Source organism: Psammomys obesus, unplaced genomic scaffold, assembly GCF_907164565.1.
Source record: "Psammomys obesus unplaced genomic scaffold, mPsaObe1.curated_primary_1811, whole genome shotgun sequence".
Taxonomy (NCBI): domain Eukaryota; kingdom Metazoa; phylum Chordata; class Mammalia; order Rodentia; family Muridae; genus Psammomys; species Psammomys obesus.
The window spans coordinates 5,238,397-5,266,388 of NW_026593286.1; the positions used below are offsets into that span (position 1 = coordinate 5,238,397).

Here is a 27,992-nt window from a genome sequence, read left to right on the forward strand (position 1 = left end):
CAGGAAAGAGGGGGTGGGCATAGAAATAATTAAGAGAGAAACTGAACAGTACTTTTTATGAGATGTTATTCCTATAACAACAACAAAAAAAATAAAAGAAAAGAACTCTGGAAGGCGATGCATCCAGCGATTGCGCTATTTCTCAAGAGCCAGAGGCCTGAATCCAGGCCGTAACATCAGAACCCATGATATGGCTGGAGGATGAGGTTTTTGACCAGATACTCAGTGTCACAGGTGCAGAACCATGCAGCAGCCATGCCAGCAATATCACTTAGTTGTGACGTTCCTGCTCATGCAGTTCAGAATCCCCAGAAGTTATTTATGCTGTTCTGAATGCACCTCCCTAAGCTTCTCAGCTGAGGAGCAACCTGTGTCTATTCAAAGGACAGCACACGGCAGGAAAATATTTCCTACTTGCTTCAGTAAAGAATTTAGGGTGTATAGAAGACAAAGTCAAGAAAGTTCCATGAATTTGGGACATCATAAAGAGAACAAATCTTTGGCTCTGTCAGGAAGAAGAAGGAAATGCAATTAAAGCTTAAAACACAGAAAAGCTATCCAGGGAAATTATAGAAAAAAAAAATTAAACTGGGGAATGGAAGGAACATCCAAACACAAGAAGTGTTTTAAAACTTAAAACTTAAATATGACCAGGAAAAATATCTCCACTACATAATATAGCTAAAATGCCAAGACCACAAAGAAACAATATACAAAATTGCAGGAGTTTTAGTAAGCCGTAAAGAAGAATGAAGCCTTGTCATGTGTAGGGAAATGGGTGGAACTATAGAGAATAATGTTGAGTAAGACAAGACAAGCATCATATTTCCTCTTGTATGAAGAATCTAGACTTCACACACACACACAAAGTGCACACATGCACACACACACACACACACACACACACATGCATGCCATGAAGGGAGAAGGGAGTGTGTGGGAGAAGAGACTAAAGAAGGGGAGTGAGGGCAGTGTACTGAACATGAGAAAAGCACAGGATGTCCATGTATGAAAAGGTTGCAGTATGACCCACTTTATACACTAACTGGATACGTAGTTTTAAAAGATCAGATAAACCCAAAAGACTTGGGGGGAGAGGGCTGCATCTATTAAGTTAGCCTGTAGACCAGCCTTTCTGAAAACCAAGCCAGAACTCACTTTCAAAGTCTCTCTTCCACCTCCTTGAGCAAAACACACGATGGGGATCTTACCACCATAGTTGGAATCTGTAAAACAAAGAATAAAGTGTGTTTTGGACTCCAACTTGAGAATTGGGTGTGGCAGGAGGTGAGAGGAGCCGCTGCTCTGTGAGCTCATGGTATGGGTAATAACTGCTTGGATTTGACCTTGCTCTTGAACTGCTAGATCACAGGAAGGGACCGCTGTGAGCCAGACCATCAACAGTGTCATACGGGTAGTATTGCCATTTGTCACTGCTTTTCAAAATGCTAAAGTGGGTGCCTCATTAACATTTGTGGATTTGATTAGACCTGGTTGAAATTTGTTCTTATTCTCTCCCTAATTTGTATAATCCTATGTTTTCTTAAGTGGGTGACAAATTTGCATAATGAGGCATTCTCTCAATGGAGCTTGGTGCATCTATAAATAGCTTCCTTGGCTACATCTTAGTTGAAGGGAAAACAATTGAGGAAGTCATGTGAGTCAGCCTTGCCACAGGGCAACCCCTCGCCAGAGCAGGACAGCCTCAGCGCTCCACTGTCCACAGGAAGGGAAGACCCCTGTGGCCTCTCAGAAAACGTCTTGCATTCAGTTTCTACAAAACCAACATTTTAGGTGATTCTGTCCTGACAGTCCATAGACGAAGCCAAACTTAAAACACCAAATAGCCTTTCAGCTGTGACGCTAGTAGGTTGGCTCCCTACTCACCCCTACCTAACTGCATTGCTTCTTAACTACATTTTTTTTCCTATTAAGGGCTTCATTTGTTCCAAATGCCAATAGAAGAAAAGCCTTACAGTGATAATCCAGAGTGTAAGAGGCTATCTGTCATTGCCCTCAGCATCCCAAAGGCCACAAGTCAGTGACCCTGATAAAGACAGGGTTTCTTCAGAGGATACTGAAGAAAAAAAGAGAAACATTAGCTCCTCTTCAGCAGTGAAGACACTGAGTTGAGGGCACCAGTTGGCACCAGTTGACACCGCCAATAGTTCATGGCTGGCCTTTGGGTCCCCATTGCTGACCTTGACTGGTGCGCTCAGAGATGTACTTTTCCAGCTGATTCCTGAGCTTGGCTTCCACTGTGGGGTGTCCGTGACATCCGTTGTCCACAAGCAGGAGGTGGGTGTGATTGTTGTCCAGGATGTACAGAGGGTCTCTCTTGAAGTCATCCATGATATATTGGGCTGAAAAATATCCCTGAAAGGCACAGGAAGACTTGTCTTTGAGATGCCGGGTGGCATTATTATGACCCTGCTGAAGCTAGGGAATGTTGGTTATGTGCCTCCTCTGTGACTGTCCCTGACAAAAAAACACCAGAGTTTAAATATAATATTATACAGTGACAAACTGAAAACTTAAAAATGCTGTCTTTGCCATACATGTAGGATGCTCTCATGACTCAAAAATAGAGTGCTGATTAAAGAGTTTAAAAAAACAACAGATGATGGAAAAAAATTATCAGAATCGAATCTAAAGTGCAATATAGCCTAAGTGTTTCAGACAGTGGCCTTGTTTCACTTTGGCAGAACCTCCATTCTATTCTACCCATCCAACAGCAGTGAATGATACAAGGAGCCCAGCGAGGCCATATCAGAAGATGTGGCCAACAAGATTATTATGAACAGTTTGTTTCGTACAGAAAAGCAAACACTGTCACTCAGGGAAATACAAGACATACCAGAAAGCCAGCCACAATATCATAAGAATTTGCTGCAAAATGACATTGTCACTACAGAGTGCCGTCAGGGGCTGGAGAGATGGCTCAGAGGTTAAGAGCACTGTCTGCTTTCCCAGAAGTCCTGAGTTCAATTCCCAGCAACCACATGGTGGCTCACAACCATCTATAGTGAGATCTGGTGCCCTCTTCTGGCCTGCAGGCACACATGCAGATATTGCATACACAATAAATAAGTAAATTTAAAAAAAAAAAAAGATTGCCGTCAGAAACAAAAAAAGGAATAAAAACTAGCAGTGTAATTTAAACCTCTGAAAACTATGTTTTCTGTAGGAATGAAGACTGTTGAACGTAAGATGAAAATGTAAATTGCACTTAATTCTAAGAGCCATGAGATGTTGTCATCAATATTTAATGGGCATTTAGTTATTTTCTAGGCACATGTGTGTGTTTCATAATTTCACACTTATAATTATAGGCATTTCCATGCTGACAAAACATCTTCAGGAGTAATATTTTCCTACCATCATGGTTATTCTTCATATTTGTATGGTAATCTGTTTGGACTTCCCTCTTTAGTAATAAATATTACTAGATTATAATATCTAATAATAAATACCTAGTCACAAGTATTGCTGAATAATTAAGTTCATGTCAATTTTGTGGTTATTACAGAAATGTTTTAGTGAACATATTTGCCATAATATTAACTTTTCTAGGGATGAAGTTATTAATTAATTGTTGGGACTTTCCTAGGAACAGTTTTTATACTCCTGACACATTTGTAAATAGTTTGTGGGATGAATACAGATTTGACTCCTAGGTCCCTTATAAGTCTCAAAAATGGATACAGAGACAAGAACGTGAAACGTTTTTGTAAAATCACAGCCCTCATAACATTTACCATCTAAATGTCTAGTGAGCCACACATGGAAGAAGATGTGCATTAAATTTCAATTCCTGAACATAGAGCTCAAATCTTCTGAGTAGGACTTGGGGAGTTTCTTACTGTTTCCAAAACCTCACATTTGACACACAGGACAGTAGCCATCCTATGTCCTCAGTACGTTCTGTGCATGATTTGAGGGGGGCTGCTCCTCTCTAAATCAGTTCTCAAGAAACATGTGGCGGTGTAGATCTCACAGCCTTCTTCACGTTGGGTTAAGTGGAGGAAGAACAATGGATTTGAATTCCCAGGAATGTGGCACAGCAATGCAGGACTGTGCTCACAGGTGAACTCTTTTGAGATGGATTTGGATCATGGTTTTAAGAACAAGGGCCCAAATCTAACATGAGCTGTCTGGGGACAGATTTTAACTACAAAATACCTCCATTGTTGCTCATGCTTTGGAGTCCCTTAAGTAGCCCTCACCCCCTTGTTTTTAAATTGCCAAGGTAAAAAGCTATTCTCATAGGTCAGGCGCTCCCACGGTCGGACTCCATCACAGAGCCCCAGCACTCAGGCGATAGCCCAGTACTTCTCAACCCCGTGTGTCACAACCCCTTTGGGGGTCAAATGCACTTTCCCAGGGGTCACATATCATAAATGGTGCTTATCAGGTATTTACATTACAATTCCTAACAGCAACAACATTGCAGTTATTAAGTAGCAACACAGTTTTCTGGCCGGGGGCCACCCCAACATGAGGAACTCTATTAAAGGGTCACAGCTGTAGGAAGGCTGAGAACCGCTGCCGTAGCCATCGCCCTGGTCTTTTTCCCACAGGACCTTGCAGACCTCCCTGCTCCACTCATACCTCATCATTGCAGTTCCTGATGAGGGTGTCCCTGTTGGAGACCATGCCCCATGCTGCTATGCCAATGGCCACGATGTTCTCTTCTGAATTCCTGCTGATGGTGTTATCTCTCACCACCTCACCTATGTACTTCATCAGACCATAATGAGTGCCTCCAGTAAGAATCCAAGCACCTGTGGGTGGGGAAGGAGGGACGGAACTTCAGCTGATGCTGAATAAGGTGTGCTTGTGTTTCCAGACTCTGAGAAAACCTTCCCACCATGAGCTCCAGGATGCTGTACTGGGAGCCAGACTGTGGGACTGGACCATCAGGCAAACAGGAAGAAAATCTCATGTCAGCAAGGGCTCCTGAGAGGTGCTGAACAAAGAGGATAGGTTCTGGGCCACATTCTAGATCTATATCCTCAAACAGAAGAGTGCTTTCCTGAACACTGAGTGCCTGGCACGAGCCTGTACAAGAGCTAGGCTCAGCGCATCCGCAGACAGCAGTGTTTTCTCCCTCCAGCCCTCATGCTGGTCAGAACAGAGTAGACCCTCCTAGTCCCAGAAATTTTACATAACATGCATATTTTACATAACTTTGCACACTCAAAGTTTATGTTTGATGATCTTCTCAATGCCAATCATTTCACGGAGTTTTAAAGCAAAACAGAGGAAACAGAATACCTACAGGTTTGGGCTGTGGCTCAGAGATAGTGTTCAACTAGCACATGCCAGAGCATACATTCAATGCCCAGCACCAAAACAACAGGAACAGAGTTTAGTGTATTGGAAGTGACTACAGTGTGACTTGTGACCTGGCCAGTGCCCACTCTAAAGGCACTCTGCATCCTTAGTGCAGTCTCCACCTGAAAGACACTCTCCATCTTTAGGGCAGTCCCTAGCTTTAAGGCAGTCTCCATCCTTAGGACAATCCCCACCTTGAGGAAAGTAGCCATCCTTAGGGTAGGCCCCACCTATACAAGAATCTCCATCTTCACACTCCAAGTTCACACTCCGAGAACACTCCATCCTTAGGGCAGTCTCCGTCCTGAGAGAAGTCGCTATTTTCTCTTTCTCATCTCTAGCAGTGGAAATCTTCTGAGTCCCGGGGCAGCCCTCCCCTCTAGCGGTTAGAAACTTGATGTCTTTCTCCATTGCCTAATTCTACTGCTGTCTTTGACGATGAAGAACTAGATCATTGAACAGCTCTCATAGCAAAGACCTGACAATGCTTAGGTGTGTTGTGGCCCTTAGAAGATTCTTACCCCGTTCCTTCAGCCAGTTCTCAGTATTTCTTCCTAAAAGAAGCTACCTGGACATGACCAATTACAAGGACTTGTGTTTCTTTCTTTGCTCTGGCTAAACTAATAGAATCTATGTTGCTAAGCTACATGCAGATGAGCCGTAAGTGCCTGTATATTCTGAGCCATCTTGTTGGCCCCAATGCTGGGTACTTTGAGTATTTTCTTCTACGACATTCCCAGGGCCTACAACAACCCTGCACATACACTAGAAAATTCATATCTAAGATAAAGCGTGTTTCCTCAGTTCTGTCACTCAATGCATCTTTGCAAAAGAAGCCCTGAGAATGTTAAATTGAGATAATCTGAGCTCACTTATGAGAAAAACATCAGTCAAACCTGTTGAGATACAATCTGAAAAGCTATTGATCTGTGCTCATTGAAGTGTGATGACAGGCAAAGGCTAAGCACTAATGCCCATGTAAGAAAACCAGAAAGATATAAAAAGTTGAGGGAATTTGCAATCCAAATGGAAAATAATTTTCTTGCTTAGAAGGCTCATTATTAAAGAGGCACAGTAGACTATTAGATGATAGTGTAAGCCATGCTAGGTTGGAAAATTGCACTGAAATATATCTAAGTATACGTAAGAGGACATCCCTCCTTTAGGGGAGGTGCATGCCAGTGAACTTGGGGGGCTAAGACTCATGATGTCTGTAGTCTACTCTCAGATTGTTTTGTCCCAAACCCTAGTACAGGAATTTCCATAAAACAATAGAAGACAACTATAAGGAGTGCTGGTCATCAGTAAATCTAGAAGTGTGTACATATGTTCATCGTGTTACTCTGGAAACATTTCTATGAGGCTTGAAAGCTTTTAAAATAAAGTAGAAGGAGAGAATACTCTAAGCCAATTATCTGAAGTCAAATCCACCATCATCTGGTCACACACCTACACAGTGTTCACAGCCCATCCTGCAGCCTCTGCTTCCAAAACCACGTCAATGACCTCCAAGATTAAAGATAAATCTAATTAAAACATACTCCATAATTTACTAGGATCTTCTGGGTAAATGTTTACGTATGTGAATAATTAAGTAGGCATACTGGGAGATTTTTTTTTTTTAATCAAGGCAACGCTTGATTAAAACCCCGAGTGAGAGTTATTCTGTGAACCTGTCAGCCAGAGCATTTTGTCTTCCCACCCATCTGAGAATTGTATTTATAATAAAACAACAACTACATTTCTCGGTGCTGAAGAGATGGCTCAGCCATTGTGAGTTCGTACTGGTCTTGCTGAGGACTTGGGTCCAATACCCAGAACCCACACGGCAATTCACAACTGCCTGTATCTCCAGGTTCAGAAGGAAGCAACACCCTTTTCCAGTATCTACAGGTACCTGCACTCACATGGACCTAACCCACATAGACACACATAGCTCTGGGAGCATTTGGATTCAGTGGGAAAAGACATGTGGAAACTTTGTCCCCTGCACCCAAAATGGAGCACATGCCTGCGTACCTTTAGACTGTGCAATGTAAATCAGCCGGCTGAAGATCTTGCGCATGCGTGGCTTCAAAGCGAAGTTTTTGGCGCCACCAGTCACTGAAATGACCAGGTTGGGTGTTTTGAGGTGCCAATGCTGGGTCAGCAGTTCATAGAGGGTTTCGGAGTCCGTGTCGCAGGATAAGCGGATATACTGTGGGACAGGATAAAAGTACTAGAATTGTGTGCTCTGCTCCTGGGCACAGAACTGGGTGTCCTGTTCTGTGGGATGGGGCTGCTGCCAGAGCCTCATAGAAAAGTGGGAGGGAGAGATGAGGGGAGGGAAGGATGACCCTGAATGGTTCGCCAAGCCAGATGGAGAATCTTTAAGGTACTGAAAGCAGTGTAGGCAAGAGATAATTAAAGGGTCTTCAAACCACCATCCTGACACACCAGGATAGGCCAAGGAGGAGATAGGCAGGGGAGACTCACTGACTGATCCTGGGACAGAGCCCCAGACAGTCGGTGGAGCTGGGTGTGTTCAGGAACTGCCAAGACAGAGCTTGGGGATACATGGGGTGAAGGTCTGAACACCTAGCCTGTGGACTGGGCTGTCACTGAAACAGAGAGCATGGACACACTAGGGGAAGACCAGCTTCTAATGGAAAGACCCTGTAACACTCACGGATGTGGAGAAAGTTCACCCTAGTTGAAGCTACGGTATATCCTTAGAAACGCTATCCCAAAATAAAGGGACCGCTAACGAAAGTGCTCTGCCGTCCTCCAACGGTTAGGCTCGGCAGATGTCATGGGGGTCACGGCATGTCTAGACTGTCGCTCCAGTCATGACCCCATCCCCAACTGCTGAGTTTTCTGACTGAGACAATCTAGTCACTGTCTTTTGACTTTCACAAGTTGCCTTCTTCTGATGATGATTGTTGGGAGTTATTACCTATCTCCCCACCTCAACCCAAGGTATCTTAGGCAGCCCAAGTCCTTAGCACATACATTAAAGAAGACAGTTGCTTACCTTGCCTTTCTTGCCCAGAGTCTCAAACTGGATATCACCAAAGGCATCTGTGGGCAACTCCTTGGTGTGTTTCTTATAGTTCCACTTCTCATTTTCGTTGATCTGGGTGCCTTCAATGTGCTGGCTCTGGGCATAGCCACACTGGCATACACTCTCCCTGAACAGACCACGTTCGTAGGAAGCAACAGAATCCATCTGCTTAAATGGCTCAGCACATCTTAGGATGAACTATGCACTATTAACTTCAGTCAAACAAGACGAAATTCTACCATCTCCTCTTAGTCCCAGACTATTTCACTCATCGTGGTTGGCTGTCTAGAAACTAGTTTGGTATTTTGTTCCCATTGCTAATTATCTGTGTGCCAATGAGCTTGCCCTGTGCTGGGAGCTGAGAGGTGGAGAACAGGGCCCTGCCCTCATGGGCACCATTTACTCAGCTCCTCACACAGGTTCGAGCTAACTCACAGGAGCCCAGGAGCATGCAGGCGTTGGTGCTTTAGTGCCAGCCTCCCCAGATGCCCAGTAAGTGATGCTCTTTCTGGAGGCAGATAAGCTTTTCTTCCCGGGAGCTGTCCTCGCTGGGGGAGGCATTGTCCCCTTGCACAGCCCAAAGTTCTTCAGATATCTTCTCTACCAGATATTAGCTGCTTGAGGGACTTTGGGTTAATAATGGTTTGGACTAGATCAGGAAAAGTGCAGTAGTGAGTGCTAGCTCCTCCCGCTGAAAGTTCAGCGGAATTCAACATTAGCTGTCCAAGATGTGACACAAGGCATGACAGGAGGCAGAAAGAGGATTAAAAAGAGCACGCTAAAGTGGTAAAGCCTTTCCTCTGTTCCTTCCATAACACTCTGCAGCTGCTCAACACATTTCTGAGAACACTGCTAATGATAAAATAAATCTGCAACATGCCAGGCTGGGACAGACATGATTTCCTGTCCTCCAGTTGCTCGGCATCTCCTGGGAGTGGCTAAGTACAAAACTGGCAAAGCGCAGAGAGGAGTCAACCAAATGACTCCTTTTGCCCTGGCACAGTCCCTTGCCTTCCAGGCTTGCTGTGAGGTCTGTAAATGACACAAAGCATCAAGTTGGTCTGGTGTACACCGCATGCTCTGCCAAGGAGACCTTCAGTTCAGGGTGGTGCATGCGTGCAAGTCAAGGGACACCAAAGGGCTAACAACCAGAAAGAAGCAAAGGTGCAGTAAAAGTATCTACAGACACAGTCCATGTGTGACCAGTACAGCAGCCCAGAAGAACAGAGCAAGGGAACAATGGAGCCAACAATGTCATCCGCCATCATCACGGCTGACCAAAAGTCCGATGCCATATTTTATATTCTCGCCCAAGACCAGGAAGAGCAACGCCTCCCACTGTTACCAATGTCTCCTTTCTCACGACGAATTCTGTGACCCGAGATATGAACCACCTCCAGTGAATGGGAGTAGTGTAAAAGATCCACTCACTTCAACATCCCAATGCCCTCCACAGTCAGTCAACTGTACAAGGTGATTCAGGAGCAAAGAGTCTCACAACAGCATGAGCCGAATAAAGATACGGCAACTGAGAAGATCTTATTAAGATTGTTTCTGGATGGATTCTTTACTTTATATTCTCTGTACAAAAATATAATGGCAACGAGCAGACACCATGTGAGTGGATGAGCAAATAGGAGTGATGTTGATCGGTCTTCTCGCAAATGACCTATATCTGCAACCATTCTCAATGATTTGTGTAAAGCAGATCATTTGGTTTTCCTTCCAAGATACAAAGATGCATACACACCGCTGCCATGGACCAGGGGATGCACCATATAACGAAACGTAGGGCGAGCCCTGAGACTGCTATCTGGCAGAAGTTCATATTTTCATTTATGAGGTAACAAGAGTAAGATGTGTTTCTGTGACTCCTCCTAAGTGCTCAACAGAGGAAGTTCACAGCTTGGTGGTGAGTGTCATGGCCACTCCAGCAGTAGATGATGTGTGGCCAAACCAAACCTGCCCATTCCTACTGCCAGGAAGCCCAGGGATTCTCTGGTAATAGCAGTATGGAGGCCAGGCTAGCCACCAAAGCCACTCAAGGGAGAGACTATCCTGAGGAACAAAGGCATACATGAGGAGTCCTCACCAGCAGCTACTCTGAAACTGTTGCTGTTGCCACCTCCTGCAGGCCTCTGCTGGATCCTTGCCTCCATTTGCACAGCCCCTAGGGAGCTTCACTCAGCTTAGCTGAGAAGAAAGAGTCTGCTGGGACTGAGCCCTCTCTGCAGCCCTCTCTCTTACTAAGACCCAGGGGACTCCTGAGACAAGGCTGCTCTGCTCTGCTGCTGCTGCCTGCCATCCCATCCTCCTGTGGCACAAGTCCACAGCCATCCAAGCTCCTGGAAGGGCAGCAGATGCCCCACTTGTCCTTGCTACAACTGAAAACGTACTCTTGATCCTTTTTCCCTGCTAAGAATAAGGGTGTGCCATAAATGACCTTTTGACCAAGAAAGTTGTCTGACTCCTTTATGGGCTAGCAGCTCTCCAAGAACCAATATGCCTTAGTTCTTTAGAAACAGGAAACGGGGCTTACCGGAAAAGAACTGGGAGTATAAACATGTGGAGGAGCAAGGATAGCACAGAGCAGAGCGGGACAGGACGGGAGGCACTGGCTTCTGGTTCACATCCGCAGAACAAAAGTTCCGAATCTCTCAGATTGTTTTTAGTGTGGCCACAAACCATGCCTGGCTACTTGGTTTTGTAGTTTAATGAAGAATAACTACAGTTGGTAATTCAGTTCATTGGTAACACCACATTTCAAAAGATCAGTAGTCATATGTCACCTCCATATTTTGACAACACTTATAATGCAGAACGTTTTATAACAAAGAGCTACGACTACAGACAGTGTACTTACTGTTTCTACATAGGACTCAACTTGGACAAGGCAGTGAGAGCAGGACAAGCCAGAACAGCTCTGTGGGTTTCCCACTTTAAGAGTGTTAGCAGGTAGCTGCTGGGCTACTCAATGTCACAAAGGTGCCCAGCAGGCAAGAAGTCCCAGGATCCTCCTCCAGGGACCACTCAAAAAACAGACATCCGCTAGGGATAGAAGTGGAAGGGTCATCTGGGATTAGCACAAATGTAGCAACCCCAGAATTTCAGCAATGATATTTGGCCTATATCATCCAGGTTGTCAAGTAATAACAAAATAGGGGTGTCACTATTTCTTGCCACTTCATGTTGCAGGATATTTGATCATATTGTGAACCCTGAGATTGTGAACTGGGAAAACCTGCTTCTTATTGTGGCGTGGCTCAGCCCTAGCACACACTTTTAATTCGAGAGCTAAATAAAATCAACCATAGGTCAAGAGGTGGAGCAAGCGACCAGCCAACAGGGAGTAAACAGAAAAGTATTTAAGACACCATAAAGAAGGAGAAAGGCTTTTTTCCTTCTGAGATGTGAGCTGAGTAGGAAGGTAAGCTGGGTGCTTTTTCTGTCTTTCTGAGCTAGCAGGTTTTCACTCCAATATCTGGCTCCTGAATCTTCACTGGTAAAATCCAAATATTGAGATGTTGTTTAAAAAGCAACAACTTCATTTGAGTCCCTTGTCTTGTATCACACAGGATCAAATCCATCCATTTTCTTACCTGCTCATTAACATTATTAACCCACCCCTAAGTGTTGGGTTTGTGGGGCTCTTTTGTAGCCAGATGATCCCCCAAACTTGGAGTAGAGAAATACCCAGTTAGAAGAGAAGTCACAAGGACCACAGCTAAGAAGAAGGGACATCCAGATAGCAAAGGAGCATGGATATAGCATTGCTGCAAAGCACTGTGGAACAGGGTGGACTCCCGGACTCATGGGAATACAGAAGAGTGACAGTCTCTCCCAGTGACTTTACCAGCTGCTGTATTGCCAAAGCTAAAAGACAACAGGGAGGGTCAACGCTGGGAAACAACCACCGGCATGTCAAATCCTTCCTAATCACATGCTATCAAGGGCTATTGAGATGCAACCACCTCCAGTAACGAACTCATGGGCATCTGCCCAATGCACTAACAGTCTATGGTCATGTACTCTGAAGCACAGAAGCAAATGTGGAGGAAAACTGTAGCTTACATGGCCTTGGAGTCTCTCGTAAAGAAGACACATTCCCGTTTCTTAAAATTTGCCTGAATAAAATTCACCAAATCCTGTTAAGAAGAAGAAGAAAAAAAAAAACTGGAGTTACAGTTCTTGTTTGTTCTCAGTCCTGCTGAGAACTATGTATGTCCTAGCCCTCCTTCAAAGGTTGTCATGGCATCCTTTTTGCTTTTCGTGTACTCAGAGTTTATTTTTAAGGACACATAAATTTAAACTGTAAAACTAAATGAAAATGTTTCCAAAAGTTGTATAGAGTTGTCTTATATATGAATTGTATCTGTATCTCTCTCTCTCTCTTACATACATAAGTACACACATACCTATATACATACTCTCTCTCTCTCTCTCTCTCTCAATGTTTTTGTCTTTACAGTTACCAGGAAACAGAAGTGCCAGATGAGAGTTTGGAATTAGAAAAACTATACATGCATATTTTCATCCCTCTTCTGTAGCTTTTTTAAAAGGAGGTGTTTTCCCAAGTGTCCTACATTTGTGTTCATTCTACTATGGGCAAGGTGGTTAGGCACAACTGGGAACCAGTTGTAACAACCAGCCAAAGCCTTTATAAACCAAAGACGCCTCTTATGTTGGTAGAGTAGACATTTGAAAACATTATTTTGAAAATACTTGCATTCCTTACAACGGGAGAATTACAATAGCTATGTATCATAAACAGTGTGACCAGAATACAAAAGGACTGTTAATCAGTGAAAACAAAGCAGATGACCCAATGGGAAACCATCAAGAGACAGAGGCAGAGCCCATGGGAAAGCCATGACCAGATGAAAAGCTCAAGCATGAGAAGAGGTTTTACAGCTGTTTTACAGCCACCAGATCAACAAAACTTAAGATGACAGTTGACAGCCCCGGAGATGAGGGGCAGGTGAAGGACCTCACACTCACAATGGATGAAAGAGTAAACTGGTACTACTCAGTACTGCACAGGAAGCCATTTCTCTGAGGACCCATGGAGAGAAGATCAGTTTCCCACGAGCCACCTGCACTCTCTCAATTCATGGAGGTGGGGCCCCATCCTCGGAGATGAAATGGGGCTGCTAGGGGCTTCCCTTCCCTGGAAGTCCCAATTCATTTCAGGCTCTCAGATGCTGGCAGTTGAAGTTCTCAGACCACTTCCAGGCAAGCTGGCCTCACCAGACAGCCTAGCTCTGAAGACAGCCCTAACTTCTTGTTTTCTATAGCATGGCCAGCACCAGAGATGCACTACAAAAGGTGGGGTTCCTCTCCTGGATGGAGTCCATCCCAACTCCCACACCAACAAGTTCTTTGGTATGGGGCACTGGGGACCCTTGCCACCTTCCTCACCCTTTGAACATGAGTGACCTCACCCTTGGTTAATAGGCACTGAGAACCTTGGCTTCCTTTCTCACCCTTTGAATATGAGTGATCTCAAAAGTCTCATTGCTTTAGCCCAGATCGGTTGATGGAGACATTCCACCTTCAACTATTAGTCTTCAACTCAAAAGACATTTTTTCCCTGAGAGATCCCATATACACATCCAAGAGGATAGTCTTGCTTCCAACACCAAAAGCGAGAAACCCAAGTAACCCTCTCTTTGAGACTACGTTAACAGAAACCCATAGTGGAGTTCCACATAGCAGAACAAAAAATTCACAGATGCTATGTGCATCAGCATGGACCAATCCCCAAAACAGTAGTCAAGCAAAAAGTAAGGAACCCACAAAAGGGTGCTTGCAGAGCAGAGCTGCACTTGTATAAGAGACAAACCAAGCAACAGGACAGTGCCGATGACCTGCGGCAGGAGAGGAGACACTCTCCGGGGGAGGAGAGGCTGAGGGGGTCACATGGGGACTTTGAAGCACTCTGCTTCTCAGGCTGGAGGTGGCTCCTGGGTAGTCACTGTGTTAGAGCTTCTGGAAGCTACATTTCTTCTACGGGTATTCCTCAACAAATTTAGGATAAACATGGTCTCATGCTTCTCAGCATAAAAAGCATTTGAAACTCTGATGCTGCCCCATTTTCCCCATAAGAATGTTTATCTGCTTAGATGATCTGGAGTCTTCATAATATGGGGGACAGAACTAAATAGCTGTGTGAGGTGTGGAATGGAGTGAGGGAGGATGATGATTTTTTTTAATGATTTGTTGCTAAAAATCTTCCTCTGAAGACGCACTTTCTAAGAGGCATAGGTGTGCTCTGGAGGCAAGTAGAAACCCGTGGAGCCTAGATGTCTCAGCTTCATCCCCCTGCCAGGGATACAGGGCCTGAGGCTAGTGATCCTCTGGAGAGAGCCTACAAGCAGTGCTTTGTTGTTTGGGATCAAAAAGGAGGAGAAGGAGAGCAAGGTCTGCAAACTCTGGAGAGCTTCCCATTGCCTTTGTCTACTCTGTCAAGGAGCAGCACTAGGGTGAGACATGGGGATGAACCCTAAGGAGGCACTTAGTCCTAGGGGCTGTGCAAGGTTGGGAACGGCTCCCGGGGTAAACACTTCCTTCTGTTTTGAGACCTTAATTCCAGCCATGGAATGTAGGTCTCAGCTGGAGGAAGGCATAGGCTTTTTTGCTGTTCCTTTTTGTGAGACAGCCTCCTGGTGTCCAACTAAGCTGATTCCAATGAGAAGCCATAACCTGCCAGCAATGCCAGCGCCCGCTCCGGATGAGGGGAGATGGGCCACAGAAAACAACCACAGGCATGAGCAACCAACTTCAGACGAGGAAATAAGTGTCACAGCTCAGTCCTGAGCCCACAGGATGAGAGGAAAAGCATCAATCGCGGGTACAGAGTCAACACTAACATCATGACCAGGATGCAGAGAATAAATGACTCCAGGCTGCCCAGCCCCAGATTGAGCGTCTACAATCTCCTACACCTAGAGTGTGAAGTACACCACAGAAGAGGGAGTGAAAAGATTGTAAGAACTGGAGGACCAGGATGTCTGCTGCTTGATAACGTCTTCTGAACACGACAGAGATGTTGCTCCCGTGAACTCTCAACAATACGGCTTTCCTGCACAAGACCTGAAAAGTCCACACTAATCGACATGGCAACATGGATGGAGAAACATCTCATAAAGCCCCACCTCTAGACAAAGAGCTACAAGTAGCCAGCTGCTGCTAGGAGAGGGTGATCCATGAAAATAAGGGCAACGGTGATTAGACTCAGCAGATTTCACACACACCCAGAGAGAAGAAGAGGTCATGAATTCCATAGGAGGGGGAAACATGAGGGGAATAGGAGGGGACAGAGAGGGGATGAAGATGATACAGTGTAAATAGGAAATCCTCATATTTTACCAGAAAAAAAAAAGATTAAAGAAACATAGTGTTTTAAAATTCGTAATGACTTATTAAAATGATAGTTATCTTAAACAAGAAAGGCTTGAAACACAATACAGCAATGAACATGCTTCTACATGCTACAAAAAAATAGCTCACAAAACAAATAACTACCCAGGGCACAACAAGGAATTATCTTGTTTAAAAATGGCAGGTTGGTCATCAAACAACCCTAACTGTATCAAGCGGCCTCAGTGTGGACTTACACTGTCACTGTAGGACACGTCTATGCTCCGAGACACACTGGAGTACAGGGTCCGGGTGCTGCCCAAATTGCCGTTTCTGCGGCTCCTCATGCTGAGCCTGGCTCGCTCGAAGGACATCTTGCCTGTGGAGATTTGGGGACAAGTGGGTTACACACAGTAAAAGGGCTTCCCTGGACGCACGGACTCTGGTATCCCTTTCTGCCACCCTCCTGTCTTTGCCGTGCGCCGTGTACCATGTTCCATCTGGCTCACCAGCATCATTGTGCCTGCGCCTGTTGCTTTTCATCCTCTAGAGCTCAGCAGACATTTCTGCCTTTCAGCGCTATCCCCTCCCCGCGCCCGCCTCATGCCTCAGTGCTGCCACCCTGTGGTAGCAACGTGCACGACCGCATGTTATGCCTACAGCAGTCCTGTGACAAATTGTCACCCTCTGGGCTTGGGCTGTCTTCATGGTTGATGATGAGTGGAATAGTTAACATTTCATAGGTAGGTAGGTAGGTAGGTAGGTAGGTAGGTAGGTAGGTAGGTAGGTAGGTAGGTAGGTAGGTAGGTCGGTCGATAGATGATAGATAGATAGATAGATAGATAGATAGATAGATAGATAGATAGAAGATAATAATAATAATAATAATAGATAATGATAGATAGATAATAAGTAAATAAAAAAGAATGAATGAGTAAAAATTTTTGTGTCTGTATGTTTCTGTGTGTGTGTGTGTGTGTGTGTGTGTGTGTGTATGTGTGTGTGTGTAAGCATGAACATTTTATGGCACATGTGGATATCAGAAGCCAACCTCTGGGTACAGATTTTTTCTGCCCACAATGCATTCTGAACTCGGGTCCTCAGGCTTGAATGGCAAGTACTTTCATTTGCTGAGCCAGCTTGCTGGACTCTGGCTGGCATTGAGCATCAGCCAGATCATGGCCACAAGTGGAGACAAGATCCTGGCTCTGAGCCAATCATACAAGGCCTGAAAGTTACATGCCCCAGCTCTCCCTGAGACCCTGAAGCTGTGTGTGAGACCCAAGAACACCCAGCACCTCCCACTTGTGTGGGCACGAGGGATTCTCTTCTGTCCTGAGGGGGCTTCCATCTTCATCCTTTTTCTCACTTGAAAATGCTCATCTCTGCTGCCAGAGACCCATTTCCTCATGTCTCCTATCTCTGACCTGTATCCGAAGCTCCAGAATAAATCCACCGACCAGACCACATGACCCATAAATGCAGCCTTTCCAGAACAGAAATCACCATTCTTCTTAAATACCCCACTTCCTCTGTATCTTCTCCTCTGTGGACCACTGCATCCTCGGCTGCCCCTACTGCCTCCTCCTGGGCCTCTGCAATTGTGACAGTGGCCACCCAGGGCCCCGATCCTCCCCTGGGCCCTTTGGTTTTCATCTCCACCCTCTGTCTGGAGCCCTCTTCCTCAGATCCACTCCATCTAGTTATCCCTGCCCCCTTCCAGGGCTCAGCTCATAAGTCCTTCCTTGGGGCAGATGTTCCATGAAGCCCAGGCTGGGGTAATATGCTCATGTGCTCTAGGACCACCTTCTACTCTGAACCAAATCATCACAAGACTCGTTTATTGACCTCCCTGGCCCCTATTGGCTCACTGAGGCCAGGGCTGGACATCTAGGACCTGGCAATGTACCGGAAGTATAGTCATCATATACACATTTGTGGGATGAGTCAGTTGAGTGAATCAGGACTCCTTCACAAATGCTTCAGGACAACCTCCCTGTCACCTCTTGTAACCTTTGGGTGTAGAAACAGCTAGCACACAGAGTTGAGCCACAACTCACCTATACAGTGCCTATGACCCCATTGCTCTGTGGCCTTGACTCCTCTATCCAAGATCAATGTTCCCAGGCCAGCCACAAACTCTCCTGAGCCACAGATCTTGGGAACTCTCCTAGAACCCACACAGCGTGTGCAGCCCAGGCTGGTTAAAGCTCTAAGCACTTCTTTTACTTCTCCCCCAAGGCGTCTCAAAGAGCCGCTCAGAGTATTAATTGGTCCTTCACATACATTACTGCGAAACCACAAATCAATCCTGCAACATCCTCGAGATGCCTCCCATATAGCAAATTGCTGCTGAATGGAGTGCAGATGGTCAGGAAGCAATTTCATTTGCTTTGCAGTGAGAAACTTTATTGCCCTGCAAAGAAAAAGGTGTGTTTTTGCTTTGGAGGCCACTCCACCAATCCAGAACTCGGGAAGCTGGGGAAGCCTTGCAGCTGGCAGGCCTGACTTGCTTTTCAGGATCAGTCTCTAATCCTTGTCTGAGGTCAGCTGACAATCCAGGCCATGTGGATCTGGGCACTTTTTATGATGTCTCATATAACACGTGGTATGGGTGTCTTGATCCTCTAGACATTCTGGTGTGAGAAATAAAAGAAACACTTGGAAGAAGAGATAGAAGTTCCAAGAGAAAGACTGGGAGGGAGCTCCCAGAGGCCTGGAGATGGGCTGAGAAGAGAGGGCTCTAAGAGAGCCATGGGAAAGAGAAAGAGGCTTAACTCATCCAAAGACTAACCAAAATCAGAGAGGCCAGGAAGGAGAAAAAGCTGCACCAATCAATGTCTACCCCCAAACACCCACCTGCTTCCAATAATCCCGAACCTGCTAGAAAAATGGGCCAAGGACTGAAATCCAAATCCATTGCAGGGAATACAGTCTCTCTAGTCAACGCAAATATTATTCAGCCTCATTGTAATCAAATGGGAAGAGTTCATCAACAATGAGGCACCAACAGAGATTTGTGGATGGCAGTATTGTGTGGTGAGAACAGGGTGAGGGGAAGACATGCTCAGGGGAATTGGGGGTGAGGGGTCAAAGTGGTGTAAAAGCTGCTTGAGTTCCTGTAAAGTCATTGGGGACGACGCAGCAAGCTTAAGTCTTAGAAATAGCATAGCGAACTTTGAAAATGATCATTATTGGCTTTAGGGAATCTAGATAAGAGAATTGGAAATACATGAAGAAGTTAGACTCAGTCAGTTTTCTCTGGCAAGGCATCCCCTGATAACTCGTCTATGCTCCAGTGGATGGATGGCCCTGTACTCATGCACATACTGGCAAGCACTGCACAGACTCAGTGGGAGTTTTTTTTAAATACATAAAGTTGGGAGGCAATAGAGAAGGGGGAGGGCATTGGAGTAGTTGGAGAAGATTCAATTAAAACATAACATATGCATAAAAATCTCAAACAATGAAAAGATCCCAAGGGCTGAAGAGATAGCACAGTTAGCTCTTATCCCCCAAGTGTGAGGACCTGAGTTTAGATCCCAAGAAGCCACTTTGAAAAGCCAACTATGGTGGTGTGGACCAGTAGTTTAACCAAGAGCAAGACACTCATGATAGAGACAAGCAGATCTCACAATTATCATACATCACATTCAAAACACAAGGATGCAGATCCATCAAAGTGATGGCCACTGCTGTGTGGGAAGACGAGAGCTATGCATGATTTTAATCTTATCCTTTAACTTTTCATGTTTTCCCAAAGTTAAATATATCATGTATGTCACCTGGATCTGGGTAAGGTGAAGACAACCTCTTACCTTAGCCATATCCCTCTCCTCTAGGAGACAGGAGGTGAGAAGGTGAAAACAGCCATGCAAAGATCTCTGTCTCCACATGGAAAAGAAGGCAGAAATGGAGAAGAGAAGGTCATGGTAGATCTATTTGCTCTAAAGAGGTGGAATTGAGTTTGAGTCTTAGGAACGAAAACTAACGGACAAGGGGAGATCAAAGTCCAGGGTAAATATCAGAATATAATAATGTTAACAATAACAGCACAGGGACCAGAAGGCATTTCAAGGGTAGATGGGAGAGATGAGAAATTGAAGATATGATGGTCAAGTAGAAATATGCGTTTGTTCAAGAGCACAGTCCCCTAGGGTCTCACTACATGGCTAGAGATGTGAGACCCTCAGGAGTCCCTCCCCACACTAACAGGACCAGAGTAGCCTTCACCAGGTTTTGTATTTGTGGTTCTGGAAGTTCCTCTTTGTGTAAGGATACAGATGCAAACATCTGCCCTGGAGCCTTGGGTCCACTTTACCCATTTGCTCTGTTCATGTCACTTCACAGTTGGCCAGAGGAAGTTCTGTGGCTCCTGCCTCTAAGAATGGAGAGGGAGCTGCTGCTTCACTCAAGGAAAAGAAATCATTTGTAGATGGTTTACCAAGAATGGGACTCCAGATATAATCCCAGTACATTTGTTCATGCCAGCCTGCTCTACAACTGAGAATTAAACCATCACATAGAACTTGAAGGACAGATGTCACAGCCCCAAGATTCTAATAGAGTTCAACACAGCATGGCATAGCATGCCCATGCTGTCTGGTTCACAAGCTCTGACGGACCACCAGGAATGCATCTTGGGTGCTGTTTCTCTCTATAAGGGGGACAGACGTTCTACCGTCCATCGCTCTCCTTTAAATGGAAGTTTCAAGTCCAGGACTTCTTGGCTATCTTTTGCTTCACGTGAGTGTATTTCTCTAAATCATCTAATTCTGGATAGCAGTAAGACAATGAAGTTAAAATTAAATTAAATTAAATTAAATTAAATTAAATTAAATTAAATTAAATTAAATTAAATTAAAAAGACCCTGCCTAATGTGGGCCAACCCACCAAGGTGACCACCAGGAATAAGACTCCACTAGGAAAATGGGATGGAACTGTGTCCTACAAGGCTGAGCGGTGATTTTTGATAAAGATGATTTCACACAATTCAGGAACCTTCCTAAGTATGCTCTTCTACTTCTAAAACATCATAGAGGAAGGAGCTGGGGAGATGGCTCAAAGGCTAAGAGCACTTGCTGTCCTTGCAAAGGACCTGGGTTCAGTTCCCAGGACCAGAGTCACAACCATTTGTAAATTCAGTTCCAGAGACTCTGATGGCCTCTTCCAGCCTCCATGGTCACTGCTCACATACGTTCATTCAGGTGCACACGCATGTACATAAATAAAAGTAATTTTCAAAAACTCATGAGGATAGGACTAAAACACAAAAGCCCTAGAGTTCTTCACTCCCAGAACTCAGACGTAAATAGAAAACTGGAAGACATCCTTTCCCATGACAATGAAAACCATATGTCAAGAGGAATTCAGATGAACACACTAAAGAAACATGTATTAATCAAGCATAACACTGGAAAGATACCATGGCGCGCGCACACACACACACACACACACACACACACTCTCACACACACACACTCACACACGCACACTCACACACACTCACACCCACAAAGCCAAAGCAAGGGCTTGTGGGTTTGAAGAAAAGCCAGGCTGAGGCTGGGCTCCCTGATGACCAGCAACCAACACAGCCTCTCAAGTCTCGGCCTCTTCATTACTGAGGCTGTGCCCAGCCCTGTGCGTCTACTGTGAGCACCAAAGAGGATGTCTCTGCATCAGGCTTGGCACAGCGTGCAAATGCCATCAGCGTCAGGGCTGTATCATTCCTGATGAGCTAGTGTTGGGACCTTCTGAGAAAGAGGTGGAAGAGAAGTGTTAGGGCGACTGTTAAATTAGTTGCTGAGAGAAGCTAGTTATATTTGCACCCTAAAGGGCCAGAAGCAGAGGGGAGCAAGTGCAGCAGAGCTGGTAAGAGAAGGGAGGGCTCTGTGAGCAGGTGTGGGGGAGGGGCAGGGGAGGAGGTGTGGGTGTGTCACCTATTAAACTTAATGAAGAAAGTAGCCCTTAGCAGGAGTTGGCTCCTTGAGAGCTGCTCAGCTGCTAAAGCTCTCCTCAGCTGTTATACCATCATGTTTCAGCTTTGTGGGCCTCTCCAACATGTTGACTACCCTGTGTGCGTCTCTCCAACACGGAGTCTAGTCTATGTGGGCCTCTCCATCACAGTGACTTGACCATAAGGGCCTCTCTAACCTGGCAACTTGCTTCATTAGAACAATGGCTAAGAAGTTAACAGAGAGAGTATGGTAGCAAGACAAATTCACAATTTTGGATTACCCAGCTATCAAAGTGACAACTCTTCACACTTCTCATATTCCTTTATTGGGCAGCAAAACTCTAGGTTCAGCCCACACTCAAGGAGAGGGGCTGTAAGAACTGAATACCAGGCAGTGTGCATCCCCAAGGCATCTCAGAAGTCTGTCTACCAATGCACTCTTTAACAGTCACTTCCAGTGACTCTTAATTTATCAAAAACAATCACCTTTTCAATACAATATCATGCCAAGAATGGATACAAGACCAACAAAACACTACTCAGGTTGTACAGTATAACCCCAGGGCAGGGAGCCCAGGCATCTGACTCGGGGTTTAACTATAGCAAAGAAGGACGGGGAGTAACCTACATTCTCACCATGTGAATGTTGTGGGTAAACACGTTTTTGCTTTAATCCCAGGTGTGAGGTGTGGGACTGATTCAGATGATGGTCCACAGCAGCTTTAGGTGGGCTCTGAGAGAAGCTCTTTGCCACCTGCAGATAGTTTAAAGCTGAGGACTTTAGAGAGAGGATACACGCCAGAGCCCAGAGAGTGTGGAGGAGCTCTGAGAAAGAACAAGGCTGCTGCTGCTTCCCCTTCGCTGCTCCTGTTGCTGTTGGTGCAGTGAGACAATGGAGATCTCCTGAAACAAGGATTGGACTGGCTCCAAGGAACCCAGTGATCCTAAATAGCTAAGAAAGAGAACTGTGCTCCCTCTCCCACTAACCTTTTATCTCTCCTACCTGGTGTTGGGATGTTGGAAGGGACTGGGGTGGAGTAGGGAGAAAAAGATAAAAGAGATATAAAATATAAGATATAAATAAAAGTATGCCCACATGTGACCCCAACTAGACTCTAAAATGAAGGTTGGTGCTTCTGCCTGCCAGTTCCATGACACTCATTCCCCGACTTTCCTACAGTGCCCAGCTTCATCTGACTGGCCAAACTTATGATTAAGCTCTTCCTTTTGTGACATGTTTTCACCTTTGAGAAGAAATATTATCTTCCTACTGACAGTCATTTTTGCATCTGCTACTCTCACTTACAAGTGGCATCGGCATCAGAAAACACCATGAGGAAGAGTTCAATGGAGCATTGTGGGAAAGTGTGTGTATATTAGGAGGTTTGTATTGGTGTGAGGGTCTTTGCAGAGAGTTTGTATATGGATAACTTGACTGGTGCTTACTTCTAATGCTGAAAGCTTGATTATGTTTTCATTAGATTTTTGGACCCTTTAAAGTAAACTCTGTGGGCAGCCTAATTGCTGTCCTCTCTGCCACATTTATGCTTTTGTCCTTTATTCATCACAGTTAATATTTTATTGATTCTGGCTAGATATGGGTCTCAAATTTTTATATTGATCATAAATTCTTTTATATGCAAACTCAAGTTTGTTTTGTTTCCTGGAAATCATATTGTTGTTTTCTGATTACAGCCTCCCCTGGGCATGGGTGACATCACACAAGAATACATTTTTTCCAGATCTATAACAGATCACAAAGGCAACTGTGAGGGAAAGGGAGGTGATACAGCAGTTCAAAGTGAAACACAAGACCTATGAGTAGCATGCTTTTGAGAACTGCTGTTGGCCCTCATTTCTCCATGAAACTGATACTGTCATAGACATGCCCAAAACTGACAGCATCATAGGGGTCAGTGCCAAACTAGAGAAAGCACTCGAGATGGCGCTCCAGTGTCCTGAATGATCTGCACTGATTCCGGAAGGGAACCAGGAAAGCAGAACCTGTGAGGCATTGGATTTAAGGCTTTGCAGGTAGTTTTCCAATCCACCCAACAGGGATGGGAGCTCCTGGGTCCATGTTCTCGGTGGCCCAGATATGGCAATCACTGGCAAAGCATGGAGAACACAGAGATGTATGTAAGGAACCATTGTTTTAGAAGCAAATGTCTTACATGCAGTAGATGTAAACAGGATGAGTCCACACTGCACACTGTGTTAAGCAATGATGAGAACATTTACAACAAAAAATCCCAGTAGATTTGATGCAACAAAATAAACAGGGCCAGAGGTATCCTGGTGAGTTACTTGAGGATAAGAATAAACATCAATCCATACAACCAATGTAGCAGGAAAACACTGCAAAGGAGGGAAGTTGGGCGGCCATCCAACTTCTTGCCTCCAGAACCCTTGTCTAGAAGCAGCTAGAGCACTCTTGCTTTGTAAGAGGGAAAATATTGCAGCCTAAGACTTGTGTCCTCAGCCAATGCAGCTGTGAGAACAGCAGAAGACACTCAGTAGTATGAGAAAGAAGGGACGCCAGCCTAAACTGCAAAGCCCAGCTCTGGATGGGGAATATGGGTTAAGGGACATGGAGACTGATGAAACTAAAGAGTAAATGGAAAAAATATGGCAGGGTTATATTTTTAGTTTATGTTTTATATTTCACCTCAATAGATAAAGATTTGAAAAGACTTACTGTAGTGAATGCGAATAAAATAAGAGAAAAAAACTGGGCCATGACAGCATCATCCAACCATATAAGGAAGTCTGCCTTGGTGTTCCCTAATATTGCTGACAGCCAAAGCAAAGAGAAGAACACGGACAACTGCAAGTTCTGCCAGAGCTGGGAAACCACATCACACCCACATCCCTCAGCACAGAGACCAGAGTAAGAGCTGCAGGGACAGGTAGATGGAGATGGTGGGTGTGCCTATGAAAGACAGCCCCAGGGGCTTTTTTAGGGATGGGACAATTCCAAAACTTCATAGTCGTGTGGTAAAACTACACACACAATAATGTGTGCATGAGAAAATGTGGAGAACACTGTCGTTCTCCATCCGGCAGATGTTTCCGGTGCTGTCTATTTCCAGATGAAGAAAAGAAGGACCCCATCTCTCAGGAATGGCAAGAGCCATTTAGGGAGAGGCCAGTGCGTTACGCTGGGGTGTGAAAACAGTTTTCCACGGATTATTCCAGTTAGTTAACTCCGTATCAGAGCCAGTGGAAATTTGGGAGTTCCAGAAGCCTTTGATGATACCAAAGCGTTACAGCCCTTTGGCTAAGCCTCTGTGTTAGCGACAGGGATGCCTGGGTGGCTTTCAGCCGAAACACAGGCCTGGCAGGATCCAGGCCCTGGGGGCCAGATGGCAGGTCTGGTAAGACACAAGCCCAGCAGACACAGGTCCATGGCAGCCGAGGCAGTTCCCCACGCCAGTGAAGGGCAGAAGCTCTCAGCATCAGCAGCAGTCAAGCCCCAGGCGGCTGGTCCAGAAGCTCGAAGTGGTTGAGCAGGCTCCAGCCAGCCTAGCTAGCTGCCAAGCCCCAGGAGGAGTTCAGGAGCGAATCTCCACAGAGGAGGGGAGCCCTCCCTCCCCAGAATAAATGACAAATCTCAGGCAGCTATGGTGGAAGGTTGATGGTATCACACAGCACCCAGCACATTTATTTCACATAAAATCAGGGACTTACAAACGCTGGCCAGTGGAAGGGTGAATGTGTTTGATTCACCAGGGTCAGCGGTGCCAGGGAGACTTAATGTACCAAAGCAATCCTATCATAAATGGATAAAAGCACTACTGAATTAGTTTATGGATGGGTGAGGAGCTCCAGGTAAAGTCAAAGGTCATTGGTGGGAAGTCAAGACACCAAGATATCTTATTAGCACAGGGTATCTCCAGGAATCCCCAGGTGCTTGCTTATCAAGAAGAGATCAGGCCTGTGATCTTTCTCTGAGGGCTATGTGATGCTCCTTACAGGTTTTTAGGGTTCAGAGAGGGCACCCCACTGAGAAAGGGAGTCTGTTGTAATGGACCAAGCTCAGTTGGCTCTCCAGAAACTCCAGTCTTCAACCTTAAAAGCATGGTTCCACAGAACTTGAGTGATGGCTGTGGCCAGTACCCACATCAGTTCCCCCGCCGGGGTCTAGTGAAATCCGGAGGTTAGAAGTGATGTTATCAGCTGGGGATGTGTGTGAGTGGAAGACACATGACACTTGCCTGAAATCTTTTTTCCGACATAGTGGTAAATTAACAGGAAAATGTCTCTGCATTCCAAGTCTCACGGTCAGCAGCATCCTTGGTGTAACTTTGTAATTCCTACAACTCCAACTGTGTCACTCCTACAGCTCCTACCATGTAATGCCTACAGCTCCAATCAGGTGACCCCCAGGGCACCAGACAAAATGCGCCCAACGCCTACAAGCTCCTGAATGAAGCTGAAATGTTTCACTGCAGTAAGTTTCAACGGGTGCACCTTAAAGACCCACCAAAGGTGAGGAGGGGGTGGAGGTGGAGAATTCAGCCAGTTCTAGGATTTAACTCTATGAAACTTTTGCCTTTATATTTTCTTCCATATCTCACTTTGACTTACAGTCCTTCCAGAGACTTCTGCAGGATCTAGTGCACTTAGTGGTTATCTAGTACACTGAGAAAACCTCTCAGTGAAAAGTTACAATCAAGGCGGGGCTCTTAAAATATATCTACATTTAGCCGGCCACCGTGGTGCATGCCTATAATCCCAGCACTCAGGGACACAGAGGCAGGGGGATCTCTATGAGTTCGAGGCCCAGCCTGGTCTACAAAGTGAGGCCAGGACAGCCACAGCCACACAGAGAAAAAATGTATTTTTTGCAACTTCACAACATTCCATGAAGACACTCCCGCCCTTCCCCAGGAGGAGCAGGAGTGGCTCTAAGCCAAGGATGACAGTCCCCCAGCTTCCCACTCAGACAGCAGAGGTTTACAGCACAGGCTCACTCAACAAACAGACTAGTCTGAGACTCCAGACCAGTAGTTCTCAGCCTTCCTAACACTGCAACCCTTTAAAACAGTTCCTCATGTTTGTGGTGCCCCCTCAACCATAAAAACCATTTCATCGCAACCCCATAACGATGATTTTCTACTGCTATAAATAATAATGTCAATCCCTAATGTGCAGGATATCTGATATACTACCCCAAAGGGGTAGTGACCCACAGGTTGAGAACCACGCTCTAGACTCACTTTCCTGCGCTCTTGCGGTGAGCTCTCAGGAATTGATGCTTCCTGATCCACACTTGTGTAACTTCTGGTCCATACTAAAATACTAAAGATTAGACCATGAACACCCATTCTTAGACTGTGTTAGAAAGGTCATAGAACTTCTAATCAAATCTTTCAACAACCATCTGTAATTGCCAAGGCCTGAAGGGGTGGCCTCATGCACATTTCAGATCAGTGCTCTTCCACAGTCCACTTGAACTCATGAACAATGCAATGTACTCATTCTACACCGTAAAACACCTTCACAAGCCAGAAATAAAGAACGGCTATGCTGTATGCCTACTGTGCGCCAGGCTCCATGCTGAGCCCTCAACTACCTTCCCATGAGATCTCCTTACAGGGTTAAGGGAGACAAAACACAGAGAAGCAAACTTTTCCAGGGTTCCTCAGTTGGTAAATAGAAAATAAAGCTTCCAATCCAACCAGGATTCCCAGGAGCCTAGCCTTGAAACTGTAAGCAGCTTTGTGCTACTTTGAGACGGTAGAAATTGTCATCATTAATTGTGTTAATACAACACCAAATGTAAATCATTAGAAAGATGTTTTGTGCCAGAGGGGTCAAGGACACCACAAGAATCAACTAACCAGGGCTCATAGGTGCGCACAGAGACTGAAGCGACAATCAGGGAACCTGAATGGGTCTGGCCTCTATATCGGTCCTCTGCTTATGGTTGTGTAGCTTGGTGTTCTTGTGGGACTCCAAACAGTGGGAGTGGGAGGTGTCTCTGACCATTTTGCCTGTTTTGGGGACCCCTTTCCTCGCACTGGGTTGCCTCATCCAGTTTTGCTATGAGGGTTTGTGCCTAGTCTTATTGTAACTTGTTATGCCTTGTTTGGCTGATATCCCTGAGAGGCCTGCTCTTTTCTGAAGGGAAAGGGAGGAAGAATGGATTTGGGGGAGGGGGAAGGGAGGGAAGGGAAAAAAAGAAAAAAAAAAACTGGGGAAAGTGGAGGGAAGGGAAACTGTGGTTGGGATGTAATATATGAGAGAAAGAAAGAAAGAAAGAAAGAAAGAAAGAAAGAAAGAAAGAAAGA

The 27,992-nt window shown here is 45.3% G+C and overlaps 1 protein-coding gene across 5 annotated transcripts in view; it reads right to left on the reverse strand.

Annotated features, from left to right (window-relative positions):
- The window catches only part of Trpm8 (transient receptor potential cation channel subfamily M member 8), a 107,312-nt gene that overhangs the window by 55,668 nt on the left and 23,652 nt on the right, over positions 1-27,992 (reverse strand). For all 5 annotated transcript variants that reach the window (XM_055616433.1, XM_055616432.1, XM_055616431.1 and 2 more), the window contains 7 exons: positions 15,997-16,118; positions 12,452-12,525; positions 8,351-8,507; positions 7,357-7,534; positions 4,612-4,784; positions 2,202-2,376; positions 1,159-1,226 (listed from right to left, as the gene is read on the reverse strand). In XM_055616433.1, the coding sequence (XP_055472408.1) occupies positions 1,159-1,226; positions 2,202-2,376; positions 4,612-4,784; positions 7,357-7,534; positions 8,351-8,507; positions 12,452-12,525; positions 15,997-16,118 (947 nt within the window). The remainder of the gene's footprint in view (positions 1-1,158; positions 1,227-2,201; positions 2,377-4,611; positions 4,785-7,356; positions 7,535-8,350; positions 8,508-12,451; positions 12,526-15,996; positions 16,119-27,992) is intronic.